The sequence below is a fragment of the Erithacus rubecula genome (genome assembly GCF_903797595.1).
Source record: "Erithacus rubecula genome assembly, chromosome: 3".
In the NCBI taxonomy this organism is placed as follows: domain Eukaryota; kingdom Metazoa; phylum Chordata; class Aves; order Passeriformes; family Muscicapidae; genus Erithacus; species Erithacus rubecula.
This window is the reverse complement of record NC_136689.1, coordinates 15,921,984-15,938,820: the sequence shown is the minus strand read 5'-3', so window position 1 is coordinate 15,938,820 and position 16,837 is coordinate 15,921,984. Positions and strand designations below refer to the sequence as shown.

The 16,837-nt window shown below is 43.0% G+C and overlaps 1 protein-coding gene across 1 annotated transcript; it reads right to left on the bottom strand.

The window, feature by feature from the left end:
• Positions 1–684: 684 nt before the first annotated feature.
• On the bottom strand, positions 685–14,234 carry LOC306800408 (uncharacterized protein; the record flags this gene model as incomplete). The annotated part of the gene is made up of 4 exons (XM_079302492.1): positions 685–2,246; positions 6,947–7,013; positions 8,275–8,813; positions 13,763–14,234. The coding sequence occupies 4 exons, from the start codon at positions 14,232–14,234 to the stop codon at positions 727–729; spliced, it is 2,598 nt and encodes an 865-aa protein (XP_079158618.1). The 3' UTR covers positions 685–726.
• Between the last annotated feature and the right edge of the window lie 2,603 nt (positions 14,235–16,837).

The following is a 16,837-nucleotide window of genomic DNA, read 5'->3' as shown; positions in this document are numbered from 1 at the left end:
ACATTCTTTTAGTACTTGTTCCTTTTTTGTCTATATACCCTTTGTTCAACTTTTCACTGGCAAACTTAAAAACAGTGAAAAGCCTTCCTAAATTACTTAAATGCAGATTACTTCCAATTGAAACTGGAGCAGTCATTAGTTCTATTTCTAGTTTTTGTTGTAAAAACAATATTCTATTGTTGACTCAGTCCCTTCCCATAATATTAAGAATGTATACTCCAGTGTTGCCACATCACCTGTTTGAGGCATGTTCTCTCCATTTATGGAAAGCATAACATTTTGTAAGATGTAAACAAATCAGCCCCAAAGTACACCAAGTCTTTTTATTAGCCTGTTGCATGAAAAAAATGAAAGCAGGTTTCAATTATTTGGCCGTGCTGCTTTTAGTTACAGTACTAAAGGCTATTTATCCTCAGCTGCAAATTTTTGTGATCCAGAAATAATCAATTTTAAGAGATTGCTTTATTAAAATAAGGGAGTTTGATCTCAATCTCACATTCCCCTGTCTGAAGATGGTAATAGAATTAAAATCTTGACTGAAAGCTTGTTTTCTTTAAATAGTGACCATTCATTTAAGATTATATTTAAATATTCTTAAAACTGAGAGCATTTTTGTGGGATGATCTGCTCAAGTGAACACAGTATAGTGTCAAATATGTATAGAATCAGAGTAGAATCCAAATACAATTGAAACCCCAATTCTATGCTAACTTCACTGTGCAGAAATTAAGATGAAATCCATAAAATAGATATACTGGTTCCATGTTCATGAGTGATCTGATTGATCCTTCCACGCACACAGTCAAGAGAAACTGATATCAATGTTCCATTATGCACTTCAAAAGATGCACGGAGGGACACACTGGTCCATATGCTTCCCTCTGGCATCTGACCTCCAATCTGCTGAGCAACTGCTGTGGGTTGCATGTGCTCCATGGTCAACTGATTGAGAGTCACTTTGAGCACATTGCATGAATGGATTAGCTTTAAATTGAAGGCAATGCTGGCAACTCCCTTTTCAGTAAAAAGAAAATACTTCTGAGCAAGCTGTCCAGAAGAAACCAGCTGTATCTGTTTCTCATTGGATGAGACCTGGGTGAAATCCAGTAGTTTGTTTCTCACTGCTCCAGTAGGCAGACCTGTAACAGAAACTGTGGCTGATATGGCACTAGAAACTGCTGAAGGGATCCAGATAAGGCTAAACATACTAATTCCAGAACTATCTCCAAAATAGCGAACATTACACTGTGCAGGAGAAAGTATCTCAAAGCTAACCAGATCTCCAGCACCAACCTTCGTGGCCCCAGAAGCAGATATGGATGTGTCTCTGTAATTTACCCCAGATTTAAATACATTCATGAATTCTCTGTTGGTACCATTCCTATTGATGTAAGAAATTAGGGAGAAGCCCTCCCGGACACACGTATGACCCATGGAATACAATGCCTGATGAAACACAAATTTGACAACACCAGTTTCAGTGAACTTTATAGCTCTGCCATCATGAGACAAACTCAGCATATAAGGGTCAGAAACAGAAATTATTTTAAAGGTAGGTCGATAGTTGGTTTGGTAATGCATCGCTGTTGACATCTGTGCACTGAGTGCCACAGCACCTGTGTCGTGGGACAACCAAAACAAACTCAGTGGGGTATTAAGATCATAAATATTTAAGTCTTTGCTTTGATTGCAGAATTGATTAGGGCTTCTCAAATACACAGAAAGAGTTTGGCTGGGCTCTACTTCAGCAACACTGCTTAAACTAGTGCTCTGGAAATACTTTCCTTCTGGCTGCTCAATCCGAACAGCACTCAGTTCATAGTCTTCCTCGCTGCCATTAAGCTTTAAGGAAAGTTGCAAAAAGTTCCTGCAGTTGTGCTTTACTGCAAAATTTAGGTCAGTCCACAGCAGACCATGTTGCTTGAATACCAGGCTGCTCTCATCAGTGGACAGGATATCACAGGGAAGCTTTCCCTTTATCTCCAAGTTCAAGCCAGAGTGGACCTGAGAGATGCCAGACTTTACGGAGGGTAGAACGATGTTTGCAGCCCAAGACTCTGAGAGTTTGTTTTCACTGGCTGCTGAACAAACTGTGTCACTGACAGTGGAACAAGGCACAGCCACCATTCCTTCTTCACACTTTAAACACGCTTGGCATTCCTGCATTTCCTTATTAAAGAAATGTTCCTCTCCACACATTCCCAAAGCTGCATCTTTGTCAGTGATTCCAAGGCATCGGAAACCACCTGTTCACAGGAAATGGATTGTTTTTATTGTCATGCCTTTAAAATACTAAAAATAACAACACTACAGCTCCACATATCAAGTATCTTTGATGTATATCTAATCATAAGGGAGAAAACAGAAGACAGTTATGATGTTAGATCACTTTCTGCTACTAAAGGAACCCTGGCAGATTACTGAGGAAATATTAGGCATAACTCACCTTGTCCAAGCCAAGCACAAGTCTGGAGTGAAAAAAAAAGCTACACAGGGGCAATTCTAACCAAAACCTGTAACGTATCAATACAATAATATTGCTCCAAAGACAATCTCTCCCTTCTCTGACATAAAAGGCATGGTGTCTGGTACACTGAGCAGCTCCTTTCAGCTAATGGAGAGTGCCCCTACACAGGGAGAAATGGGCACTGCCTGCCCAGCCATGCTACACGGAAGCCTTGCTGTCACTGTGATTGTTAAAATGGTGCTTTGAACCCAAGGGACAAGGACCCCTGGAACAAACTCCATACACAGTTTTTAGAAAACCTGCAGGAAACAAATAGGAAAACCTAAACTGTAAACAGCAGGCTTAAAATCATTATGCAGAAGTCCACACATTTAAAAAGTGGAAAACCACTGCCCTAAGACACAGAAAACCAGTGGTTGTGACCACGCTGTAGTAAAATACTGCTGCAACCAGTGAAGAGAATATACATGTGCTGTTTGAAATTACTTTGTTTGACATAAAGCAGTTTTGTGTTGTTAAATGGTACACCATGGCCTCAGTGGATCAAAGAAGGCACACCAAAAAACACAGGTTTTAAAAACAGCCTGTAATTTTCTGTGGCAATTTTCCAAGAGCCACACCAGCTGCCAGTGCTTCCACCTGGAGCAAGCAGAACCCAAAACCTCTGTTTGTAGAGATTTTGGGATCTGAATCAACAAGATCTGAGGCAACCTAAAGAATAACCACCTGCAGTTTGTGTCTTAAAACTTAATCACTAATGCACTCATTTATGCTTTCTTACCAGCCTGATCAAAATTCAATTATCATCTTTGTAACAGATCTTCTTAAACATCCTTTAATATCTTGATCCTATATCATACACTTGCATTTTTTTTTAGGTGGAAACTTCTGTACCTGGCCTGGGATTTGCTCTAAGACTAGGACTACAAGCATTTCCATAGATTCTCCACTTCTAGCCCAGGGTGGGGCTGGCTATGCCAACTGCTGATGTAGACAGAACAGCTCACCACACTTGATGCAAACAGCAAGTACACACGAACCTGGCCCACAGGGGAGGTTAGAATGTTGGCTAGAATTTACTTCTGCTACTGCATTATTAAGCAGAGAATACCAGACAATGTGTTAATTTATACAGGCTTCATATATTCACCCTCATATCAATTTTATCTATTTAGACTTCATTCACTCAAGTGGTGATTCTCCACTAACACTGATATGTAGGACCATACAATTTATGATGTGAGAATATTCCCTCTAAGATCAGGTACCATTTTATCAAAAAAGTTCACTTCAGAACAGCAAGATTTTTTCCATCTGAAAAAAAAAAGTCAAGAGAAACTTAACACTTTGTTCCTCTCTGAATGTCTCGGTTTTTTATGAGAAATAAAAGCCAAATAAATAAGATTACAGTTTTCAACTAAAAACATTCTAGAGGGAGTAGAGAAAAAATCACAGACAATCTTTCCCTTTGAAATCAATTTTAACCATGATGTATTTGCTCACATGACATTTCTTAACCACTTCTACTTCTCATATGAATAGCTTCACCATCACTGAGAAATACTGGATGAACTGATAGTAAATACACACACACAGCTGGTTCACACAGCAGAGAATTACAGTAGTGCCTAGGAACACTTTTTATGCTATTCATTTCTTTAAAATATTTTAGTGTGTATTTGTAAATATCATGTTTCACAAATACTTGTGATGGTTATATGCACTAATTTGCTGTCTAGTCTTTTATTGGTTAGATCTGCAGCAGGTGTTCCCCCTGTGTGTACTTCAAATAGGTGACTTCAAAGCAGCACACAGACTGCTTCTTGCTGTGGCCACAGTTGCAAGAGCAGCATCCTACCAAAGCAAATGACAGCAAACATCAGACACCAGCACAGCAGCATGCTGGCACTGCTTCCCACTGCTCTTTACCACTTTACAACCTCTGCCATCTCTTCCTGGCTCCTTGCTCTGGGCACTGCTGCACCTGGTTTCGCAGCAAGCAGCCCAGCTGTACTCAACCTGGCTTTGTGAAATTGAGTCTTCCTGCAGCACATTCCCCAACCCTTGCCATGCACAGAGGCCAGGAATTGCAAGGCAATTCCACTAAGCTATGCTTGTATTTTTCTGCTGCTACTACTCACAACTGCCTGATGAAAAGGCTACATTTGGGCAGATTAAATATAGGAATCTTTCACTTTTTAGACCCTTTATATCAAATTTGGATCACCACATATCAATATGGTTTATTATAAATCAGGGCTATCTGTCAAGGTTTTCATTCCTCTTCTCCCTCCATCCTACAGTAAGTTATACAGTAAGTCCTCTATATTTTGCATGGCATTCCAGGGAGAGTGCCTTTGGTTGATTCTGTATGTTGCATAAATAATCTGACTACTCTCCCATGGTTGTCTAAGAAGGAAATGATGCACCAAACCCTATTTTCCCTGATTACATACCCCTAACTGTTATTCAGCCTTAATGACTAGCCTTTAATCAAATAAATCAACAATTCTCATCCCACACAGAAATGAGAAAAAGCAGCAGGGGAAGAAGGTATGATGCAGAGGAAAGTGGAAGGGTAGAGAAAGGCTCCTAGTTACATGATTCTTTACTGTTATTTGCTCTGTCTCCCTTCACACTGTACATTGAACATGAGCTGCTGCAGATGTAACAACCTTTGCGTGCAGCTTGAGAAACCACATTGAACATCTGGAACTCATATGTCACATCACATCCCCTTCTTTACCCAAAACAGACATTCAGTTTCAGCCTTTCTTTTGACACGTTAATCATATAAGATAATGAGCTACCATGAACAGACAGGCTGAAAGTAGCAAATGTCTGTAACAAAAAATAATAGGAGCACTCTCTCTTCCAAGAAAGATGGGAACAACATTGACAGGACATCAATTCCTGTCCAGGTGATGGGTAAAAACTTGCTTCCACATATCTACACACCACCATTAAAACTGGGAGAAGAGGAAGAGAGGGAAGATTCCTTTCCTTCCAAATGCACTGCTACTGACTTTCTGTGGTCTGACAAACCATCACTACCCATCTGTTTTTTGGCACTGTTTTGCCCTCACTTACGTTCATCCAGCAGTTGTACAGACCCTTTTTTGGTTGGTTCCCCTCCACAGAACCCACTGAATAAATTCATTACAGCTTTCCCTCTTCCAAGCCACAGACTAGAGCAACCAAACAGCTACCACATTGGTGGCTCTCCTTTCCCAGGGCTGAGACCTTGTGGGCTTCCATCCAATAAAACACCAATGGGAGCAAACCCAATGTCTCAGTAAAGACAAGACAAAGCTTTACACCTTCCCAATGCTCTGACTCAAATTTTGTGCTCTAAACTGTCTTGCCTCCAACTGTTCACCCCTCAGACTCTGCAAAAATGTTTTCCCTCTTCTTTTGTAAGACTGACAAATCTCATGTGCAGCATTTACAGCATAAGACAACACTAAGTGCTCTCTTTCTCCAGTCATTTCCAGTTTCCTGTACTCTTTGTAGTAACACCATCCAAACCAACACAATTCCTATCCAGACGAAATAAGAATAATACAAGAAAACCCATAGTCTGTTTTAATCCTTTCCTAGGGTCCCACATTTTTCTCCACCTGGTAAAAAAGGCACAAAATCACTCACAATCAGCTGAAAATAGCCCTTGCCCCTCAGAGAAGCCACCCTCCTCTTACAAGTCTAGAAGCCTAGAGGAGGTAAAACATAGAATCTAATGAAGCCCTTCCTGGGTTATTTGACCTCAGGTACAGGACACAATTGGTAAAATGCTGTTTGATCATAGAGTTCCTTTGGTTTTTGGATGACCAAAAATTAGACCAATATGAAGAAACTTAGTACCTGGATAAAATTTGCTCAGTATGTCTATTAATCTTGCTCTTTTGCCATGAGAATGTAATGAAATAATGAAGTCAGCAGTGCAAAACATCAGACAGATTTGTACTTAAATGTCTGAAAAACTCCCCCAAAGTGTCCTCAAATAATGGAAACTGTTGATCTTTCCTCAATATCTGACAATATTGTTGCTAAGGAGAACAAGATTAATGGAGGGAGGTCTTTTAAGAGTCTTCATTAGATCAAATCAGATATCCACCCCAGTGCATTTTCCAGAAGGAAAATGGCAACTATTTTCCTCCATTAGGAAAAATACCTTTGATTTGGGCCCTATTTGCACCAGCATAAACAAGAAGAAAGTCAGGACATAAGAGAAAATTAAAAGCAAAGAATACAAACCCCCATGCAAAATGCTTCTAAAGGATATTAATGTCCTAAATAGCCCACTGTTCACAAAAAACTGCTATCAACTTACAGATCAGTGTTTTTTAACCCCTTTGATTCCAGCAAGCTGTACATATCACTACTCACTAACATATGAGCCTGAGTCCTTACCTATTTCTTTGGCCTGTTCCTGAAGATCTAATTATCCTCATTCTTTAATTATTAGAGAATATAACTTACCTGGAGTATTGAGGCATTTTATCCTCTCACCACAAATGCTTGGAGATTCAGTGCACTCATCTCTGTCCTGTAAATCACAAAATCATATTGAAACAACTTAACATGACAACTTAAATCTGAAGCAGGCATTTCAAGCTCTGTGGGGATGGAGAAGAGGTTGATCCCACAAGCATGTTAGAGCAGGACAGTTCTGATTTGGATTTGCTACCTGTTTTAACCAGGTACCCAAAAGCACTGTGTGATGCCACAGAAAGCAAGCAGTGTGCAGATGAGCTGAACAGAGGGGTTGCACAAGTCACACTTGTTATGATGCACATCCCAGGAGAGGTGCATCAATCAAGTGATCTTAAGGACATTGCAACAATCCAAAAAGTGTCAGGAAAGGCTTTTAAGGATGTTCAGTCTGGGAGAAAGCTGCTAACCAAAATATACATTCAAGTAAATAAGAAAGCAATATTCCCTGTCAACAAGAGCTCCTTTCACCCTACAGCAGGCAGAGGGGAAAGAAAAACAGCCTATATTTGCCTTTCAATGCTAGCATTAAAGAAAATTGAGGCTAGCAGAGAGAGAACTGGACAGACACATTCAGGTTCTCAGTATCTGGTCCAGATGGTCAGGCTCATGGCAAGCTAAGAATTGGGGGCAACATTGAGCAAACAAGATACTGCTTTAAATATCAAGTTGCCTATATATATATCTTAGGACTTCTAAATGACAAAAAACAAACAAAGAACCATCTTATTTTGCTTGCATGCTAGTTTTGTGTTGTATAATAAAATGTATTTTATAATAAAATGTATTTAATAATAGAAGTGTCCATGTTCTATATTTGTGTATTTGTATGTTATGACTAAGAAGGAACTAGTCCTTACATTTGTTTTAACTAACAACTTCTGTTTCCAAACTTATAAATAAATGTCTGGCTTATGCTTAATAAAGCTTTCTTGTGCTTTTCAGAGATGTCTAGAAGCTCCTGTAGAGTTTAATGGAATTAAATAAACAAATTTACCATGCATAAGTCTAAATGTTTTAGGATGTCTTTTCCTACCATGACGAAAAGAATCAAAGCCCTGCCAGCTGTCAGGTTTGGGAGTCTCACACCCAGCAGGCACAAACCAGTGCCTCATTGAGAACACTAAATGCTAAAGAGAAACCCACAAAAAAACCCTTCTGGCAGACATTGAAGTTCCATAGACTCATTTGGTAAAACACATGATCCAAACTGGATTTCTCTAGCTCTCCAAGTAGTTATTTCCAGAATGTGATCCCAATATGTCCAACACAATGCTTCCTAAGCAATAACTGAAAGATACAGAATTATGTTTCACCTGGCAAATCCGATCAGAGTTTGCAGAACATTCAGCCATTTGGAAAAAACCAGGAGGACACAATGTGCATTTTTCACATTTTGAAGGTGTCTTTTGGAAATTGCAAAATTCATCACTTTCACAAAGGCCACAGTCCAGCAAAGACTCCCCAACATTGATGACTTTTGCATCCACTTCTACTTTGTGCACAGAGTATGACTTCTGGAGATGATTTCTGACCTGGTTCTGAAGTCCATGAAGATGACTTTCAAAATAATTTTGAATATCTTCCTGCAAACTCTGAAATGACATTTGTTTCACTGTATCAAAGAGCATGCCATACTGGACTTTGATCAGATCCATTTGCTCATACATTTTCCTTTGCTGCTCAAGAATCTCCCGTTGCTGGCTAACCAACACGTGCTGCTGTTCAGCAAGTTTTTGCTGCAAATCAGCAATGATCTGCTGTTGGTTTTTTAGCATTTCAGTGAATTTCTCGTGCCCTTTTGCAAGGTGCAGTTGCAGTATTAGGGCATCTTCAGATGGAACTTCATTTTCTCCTGAAATACAAATGATCTATTATTGTCCAAGCTTGTTGTTTCACCTCTTCAAAAGCATTCTAATTTTAGCAAATTAATGAAAAGACTCATTAAATTCAAGTCATCATTATAAGGCCAGTTCCTTTACTATCTTTGTAGCCCCTTCATGGAACCACAAGGTTTTCCATTCCATAAGCAGCTTATGAAATTATCATTTGCTCCTGCTTCAGGGCATAAATTAATCACCACATGAATAACAGATTAATCATTCCTATGTACATGTTCAAACACAATAAGGAGTAAATGGCCAATTTGCACTGTAGAAGTGATAAAATGAAGTGATAAAACTTGCTGCAAATACTAAGCTATTAAGGGTAGTAAAAGGAAGGGTCAATTGCAGGAGTCTATGATACTGAGCAGCAGCAATAAATTGACAAAAACGTTTAGAGGAGATAAAAGTGAATAGAGGTTCTCACTGAAAAAAAGAATTCAAGTGTTTTTAGATCAAAGGTCATACTTGTAGATTATTATTACTCCTTGGAAATTATCTTTAAGTAATATGCCTAGATATAGAGATTGGGCTTCAGAGCCATGTAATCACCAGTTCAGTGCCCAACAGAGGTCAGAAAGGCAAATAAAATGCCAGGATTAATTAGAAGAACATGTAACAGAATATATCATTATGATATTACATTAATCAATAGAGCATCTGAATACAGAATGCAGTCCTGGTTCCCTATCTCAAAAAGAAGTATAGAAAAACTCACAAGTTCACAAAAAGCAATGAAAATCTAATGTATGATACTGCTGCAATATGTGAAACTAGATAAGACTTCAGGATCAGGAAAAAAAAAAAAGAAACCAAAAAACTGTACTATATTACAGGCATACTAAAGCAAGTAAATATGGGAAGACTCTTCAGTCTTTCTTCCAATACAAGAATTGAAGGTCGTTAAATGAAGACAGCAGTTCCATACACCCCAAAACTTAAAAAAAAATCAATTTGGGGGCTTAAAGACAGACATAGATCCAGAAAATCTAAGCAACAAACCATTGGAGCTGGGAAATTGTCTAGGAAAATATGGTGCTGTACTTTCTACAGTATCTGATGCTGGACACTGCCAGAGAGAATCCTCAATCCATATAATCATTCATCTGTTCTTAAGCAACACTGATTTTTGTTCTTACAAGCACAGAACGTGAAGGATGACACAATGAACAAAGACCATATCCAGTTCTTGTTTACAGTTCCCAAAATATTTTGCTGTTTGGTTAGTTTTACTCACAGCATAAGGCACACATTAATTTTTATTTTTCAGCACTAACTTAAATATTAGGGTAGTTTGCAGTATACTGGATTTGAAAAAAACAAAGACCAAGATAAGACAACAAAATCCAGTTTGTGTGCATTCCTTCTTTTGGGATGCCAGTCTTTCATCTGAAGTAAGTTGTACTCATGGTGCTGCTGAAAAACAGCAGGGACATTGGGCTCATCTGATGTGAAATGGGACTAGGAGTCTGCACTCCAGCATCTTCACCTGGCCAAAAGAAGTGGTGGTTCAGCTGCAGTTGGCAGGAGTCTTCCAGACAGTAGCTATGGTGATACTGGCTGAAAAGATGATGAAGACATTTGTGTAACCCCTGCAGATGGGCTGTGCTGGCTGTGACAGGCAGCTGGTGGAGAGTGACATCACCTGCCTCTCTCACATGGGTCTCCAAACGTGGACACTGTGCTGGAATCAGCTTGAGTCCCTGGTATTGGCCTGTACCTTGGAGGGCTGGCATCAGGCATGGCCCTCAGCAGCCATCTGAGCAGATTGCACCTCCTACAAATGGGGCTTTCTGACAGGCTGGACAACAGACTATTCGGTTCACCAAAGCATTTTCCAGCAGGTTAACTAGAGCAGGGATACTTGAATTAGTAAAGAATTGCTGCAGATCTATCCAGGTACTGTCACAAAGCTGGCAGCCATAGGCTGGGGCGGGCCACCAGGTCTACACCTGTGCTTGGTGACGTGATGCAGGTAGAAAAATGGACTTTGGGTCACCTAGGCTGGATATTCCAGCTCCCTTGCTGTTTGAGGAAAGGTCAAGGGCAAAGAAACATCCCATTTTGCTGGTATTAGTGATGTGCTGAAATGGCACTTTGACAGAAACATTCCTCTAAAACCAGAGAAAGACAGGAACAGACACTGACCTGTCTCAAATCATCTAATAATGGCTTGCATTGGAAGGAACCTTGGAGTTCATCCAGTTCCAACATCCCTGCACAGGCAGGGACACCCTGCACTAGACCAGCTTGATCAGAGAACCATCCAGTCTGGCCCTGAACACTTCCTGAAGTGGGGCATCCACAAATTCTCTGGACAACACACAGTGTGCCACCACCCCTACAGTAAAAAATTGCCTCCTAATATCTTATCTACACCTACTCTCTTTGAGGCTGGAAGCCATTCTCCCTTGTCATGGACATCACATCTGCTTGAGTTGCAGCTCTCCCCAGACAATTGCCAATGTATTTCCCCCAATTAGAGATCTGATTTCACATCATTTGTTCTGTTTGTTTCAGCAGACAAGCCATACTGGAACTGCTATACAAACCATGCTAATTTGCAAGATTTTACTCTAGCTGAAAATGGGGATTGCTCTACACTACTGCAGGAAACTCACTGACCTGTGTTCAAAAGAATGTCAAAGCAAAACACAGAGATGTTAGAGGCTGCAAGCAGATCAGAATGCTGAATGCTTGCCTATACACTGACTTGAAGGAAATAAAAAACAGTCTACAAGCCTTGTTTTTTGTTCCTGATCCCAAATACATGGAATTTCTCCTAGATGCTGATGATTTCAATATGCTGTTCTTCCACTCCTTAGAGAGAAAGCTGCCTTACGAATGTCTGTCTCCTGTCTTTGGAATGGGCAAAACATGTATATATGTCCTTTATCTGAACAAAAGCACATCTACAGCAAGACTCATTCAAACCAACTGCAGCAGTGGGCACAAGGTAATAACAGAACAAGAGGAGAACTTCTGAAGGTGCAGTGGTCCCCATCTGAAAACTCACATAGAAGCTTGTGCTATCACAGGTTTGCTCACTGTGTGCTCCATGTAGACAGTGCCTCCCATGACATTACATGGTTTAGTGGGCAGTGTTGTGTCCTACTGTCTCTTCAATATATAGGACACTTCTCTCTGCCACAGCAAGATGAATGCACAAATCCATAATCACCACTGCCCATAATCCATTCTTGATGCATTCAAGGATTTTTCAAGGATCTAACCACACTTCTCTTCCTCCAAGATTTCACCCAGCATCAGGTCTGCAAAGAGCATAAAACTGAAAGAGTGAACTCTGAGTCTCCAAACATCTTCACCCTCTGACCCTTTAGCTTTAGCTCCTCTGACACACATCAGAGGGGCCAGAGGACCCAAACTTAAGGCCCAGGAGCTGAGAGGTGCATGTAACTCATCATGTTAGCTGTAACTGTTGATGGTATTGGAGACTGGGCAGCACAGACTGACCAGAGACAGCCAAAGAAGAAGATAATGCTTTGAGAAAGATGTTGTGCTGAGCTGGATGCTCTTTGTAAGACTTGAACAGAGATACAACACATCTGTTTTCAGCACCATCCAAAAGTATTACTCTTTTCTGTACAAGCAGAATGCTCTCACTATTTGCCAAGGCTTGTATAACACAGAGAAAGACTTTGTTACAGACAAAGAAAATGCAAATATCCTGGCTTCTTCAGCAAAACAGAGGCATGGCATTTATGATGACAGTATGAAGAAGAGTATGCACAGAAGCAGAGAAAAAGGAGATTAATCACACTGACTTGTTTTCTGTTCACCTTTGGTCACTCAGCATACAGAGGTTCTCTAAGATATCTGGGGACAGTTTCAGGCAAAATGAAGGTAGACAGTGTCATTGCATTATGCACAGGGGGGCTTAAATGTCAGTCCTGGGACTGGAATCACCAAGTGCAGCAGTCTCCTTTGGGGGAGATGTCACTGCACTAAGAAGACCTTGATAACTTGTAGGCTTAGCAAGTGCTCTGGAGTCCGGAGCAGCCAAGCTCATATGAGCCATGCAGATGTGACAAAGCTTAAATTACCTTCTTCATGCTTTTCATTAGCTTTTAGCATCAATAGGAAATAAATCACCCTTCCTAATATATTTCCTATCTTTCAGACAGAGCATTTAACCAAAATCCAATTGTGACTATTAAGGACCTGTTGGTGCTCTTCATGTCGGTAAATCCACAAATCCTTGACAGTTAGAGACACCTTCTGCTGACCTATGAGTATAACCACAGACATACCTACAGGGATACCAAATTCACCAAAGCTGTGCTTGTCAATGGACAGGCAAGTGTTGTGAACAATGCACTGTAAGAAACATTTTACAATTTTTTTGCCCCTGGCTATTACAGCAAGTCAGTTTGGCAGCAATAGCAAGTTTCTTACCAATGGCACCAGTCTGGATATGGAACACGCACCCACCCCACGGAAGCGTTTTACAATGTTGCTAAAATGAAGAACATCAGAAATACCAGACTATGAAGGCAGTCAGTTAAACTTGTTTTAAAACAGCACTAAAAAAGATTCTGCCACGTTTCATCAGCTCTAGGTCTCCTAGGTGCACGTGTTTATGGAGGGGAGATGAAGGGGAGCAGAGAAGAGCCACAGTAGCAGTTTCCCCACATGGTGTGAAGAACAGTGCCAGATTTGCTTCCTAACTCTCCCAAAACAAGGAGCGCTGATGCAGTCGCTCAGCTGCCCCTGCGTCCGGGCTCTCAGGGATGCTGAAGCCCCTTGGTGCAGCAGACACCTGTCCGGCTGGAGGAGAACCAGCACCCTGCGGCTCTCCGTGACCCCGCTGAGCCTGGGCGGCCCCAGGAACGCTGCGTGCCACGGAGGGCGGTGATGGTGCGGGGTGCGCCCTCCCGCCCGCGCCCCTCCCGCCCCGCACCTGGCTTCACGTCGCAGGTGAGCTGCACGCCCGGGGCGCCGCCGCCCCGCTCGGGAGCGCCGTGGGCGAGCTCGTCCCCCGCGAGGTGCGCGGCTGTGTCGGCGGCGCGCAGCAGGGCGGGCTCGGGGCAGCCGTCGGCCGGGGCGGCGCAGCCCGGGCCGCGGGGCCGCGGGCGGAGCGGCGGCAGGCGGCACTGCAGGCCCTGGCAGGCGCCGCGGGTGGCGTTGGCGGCGCAGTCCCCGCCGGGGCAGGCGGGCAGCGGCGCGGCGGGCGCTGCCCTGCCCTGCGCGAAGGAGCGCGCCGGGCGCCCGGCCCGGCCGCCGCAGCGGGGCCCGCGGCAGGGCGGCGGGGGCGCGGAGCCGCCCTCGCACGGGGCTCCGCGGCAGGGCTCGGCCGAGCCGCCCTCCGCGCCCAGCAGCGACAGGCAGACGCCCAGCCAGCAGCGCGCCCACCACAGCCGTCTCGCCGGCATCTCTGGCCGCGCCTGCAAGAGAAGAGAGGCCGCAGCGGGTCAGGGCAGATGCCGCTCTCCCTCCGCCCTAGCCCGGGGTGCCCAGAGCCGCGGAACCCCGCCCCCCACACCCCTCTCTCCCTCCGTTTTGCAGCATCCCAAATCCAGGAAAAAACTTTTCACGCGCGTCGCGTCCCGTCCCGTCCCGTCCCTCCCCGGCGGGTCCCGGAGTGACCTGCGGGAAGGTGCGGGGCGGCGCCCGGAGCAAGCGCGGGCTCGGGGCTGTGCTCCTCGGAGCGGCTGCCCGCAGCGGGGACCGACCTCCTCCGAAAGCTGCAGGGGAATGGAAATGTGCAACATTCCTGGGGCTTCGTTAGCATCAGATTTCCCAAGCGCCTCCCTTTAACTCCTTCGCTCCTCCAGCCCCTGCCGGCTGCCCGGGGCGGTGGGACAGAGGCGGGGGCTGCCCCGCTGCTGCCTCCGCTCTCCCGCCAGGTTGTTATCCCACAGAGCCCAGCCAGGGATATGTACATGTCTCAAAAGGCTGGCCTTTATTCCGAGTGGTTTTACTGAGTCTAAAAAAAAACCCCAAAAAACAAACAAACAAACAAAACCTCAAACCCCATAGGGGTAAAGTACGCGGGCGACGCAGTTTCCAATTAAAAAAAAAAAAAAATCATGCGGCTGAAAAAGTTATGGGAAGTTTGGATTTCTTGGTTCCATTTCGATCGTCAGGAACCTCCATCAAAGCATCCGCCCGCAGCTGCCGTTTCTCTGAGGCTACCGAGGGCCGCAGCAGAGCCGAAGCGAAGGACCGATCTCGAGCAGAGCAGCCATGTGGCTGTGCCGTGTGTATCTGCTTTCCGATAAAGCATTTCCCCGGACCGCTTCTGGCAGCCCTCACACCGAGGTGTGAGGATCAGCATACCTTTCAAGTGCTCCGAGGCGTGAATAACTCCCCGCAGCAGGAGCCACCTCGCTTATCTAATCTCTGCCACATGCTACCGCGGGAAAGCGACACCAAGAATGTGTCCAGTTCAGCAGTAGCTGCGATGCCGCTTTGGGAAGTCGGCCAGCACACATACAATAGCTATCTACAGAAGAACAATTACAGAAAATTCTATTTATTGATTCATTAGCTTCAGCTTTCTTCCATCTATGGGCTCACAGATACGTAAAATCTCTTCAGAATACCTTTGCAATGCTCTCACACACAGTCCCTTTGCTATCATTTATACAAGTGAGGAGAAACGCATTATTTTGTTGGTTGTTTTGTTTCGGGTTTTTTTCCCCCTGCCAGACCAGATCCTACATGAAATGCCAAACAGTTCTTTGACTCTTTACCTTGACCTTCAGCTGAAGTAGAATTCCAGAGTCAACTCCTCCTGAGAGAGCCTATGTTTTTCTGTGGCCTCCAGTGGCTCTACAAAAAGGCATAGAATAAATGGAGATAAACTTCCTCAATTTGTCCCTCTGGGTAATCCACAGCCCAGAAGTGGTAGTATGGAGCTGTGGTATATGGAGCTAATTTTTTCTTCTGAATTTTCTACTTCTTTTTTTCTTCTAAACTGTGTGTTTTCTCTATTTCTTTTACAGGTTTTGCAGCCAATACATTGCTACCACAGCTGTATTATTTAGGGGATCTGTGCCAGTGTATATAAAGCTATATAAGAGACAAACTCATCTTTGGATCATCTTCAGAAATACCATAAAAAAGGCTATAGAGTTGGGGATGATTCCCAGAGTAGCTACACCTTCAGGCTAATAATTCATGAAATGACATGATATGTGATGTTCTCAGACACTACACACACCAAGAGAAACTCTCCTGAATTTGAGTTCTTTATATACTGATGCAAAAAAAAAAAAAAAAAAAAAAAAAAAAGAAGACAATTTACCTTCAAACCTGAACCTTAGTTTCTTTTCTGGAAAAAAAAAAGCTTTTAGATAGGCAAATTCCTTATCAGTAATAGTGCCAACAAGAATATTGATTCACACAATTGACTTTGGAAGTCTGTAACACAGAATGCAGCAGTGGGGAATCCTGCCATTGGTTTGGCAAGTAACATAAATATGTGCATGCTATCCCTATAATTGAAAAGCTGTGCATCAATTAAATGGAGTGGTGATACATGTAAAAAAAGTATGTTCTGCTGATGTCATATCAGCTATATGACACTATTTGTAGGTTCTGTCTACAGGTGCATAGGTAACAGAATCACCCAGTAAACCTGATGAACATCCAAACTGAAATCAGCTATTTGTTTGCAAATATACAAAAAGCTGTGCTTGTTGTACTCTTATTTTCCTTCCCTGTGTGGGCACTGTGTAAGGGAGTCCCTACTTCACAACTTTGAAAGAGGGTTTGGTGTAACGCTTTTGTTTGTCTTGGCATTTTTAAGATTGGCTGTGTTTGATGGCACAAAAGCAGCAGCTCAGATCAAAGAAGTAAGTAAGGGCTCCTACATCTACACTATATGCAGTTTGGGGATGTTTCTTCAGATTTGTCAATGATTAAAATTCATACTGGTCTGTACAGCTACAGCCCTGGTAGCTGTTTGGTGTCTGTCCAGAAAGGAGTATAGGAGTTAGATTGCCCCTAAAAGCACCCTCTGTACGTGCCA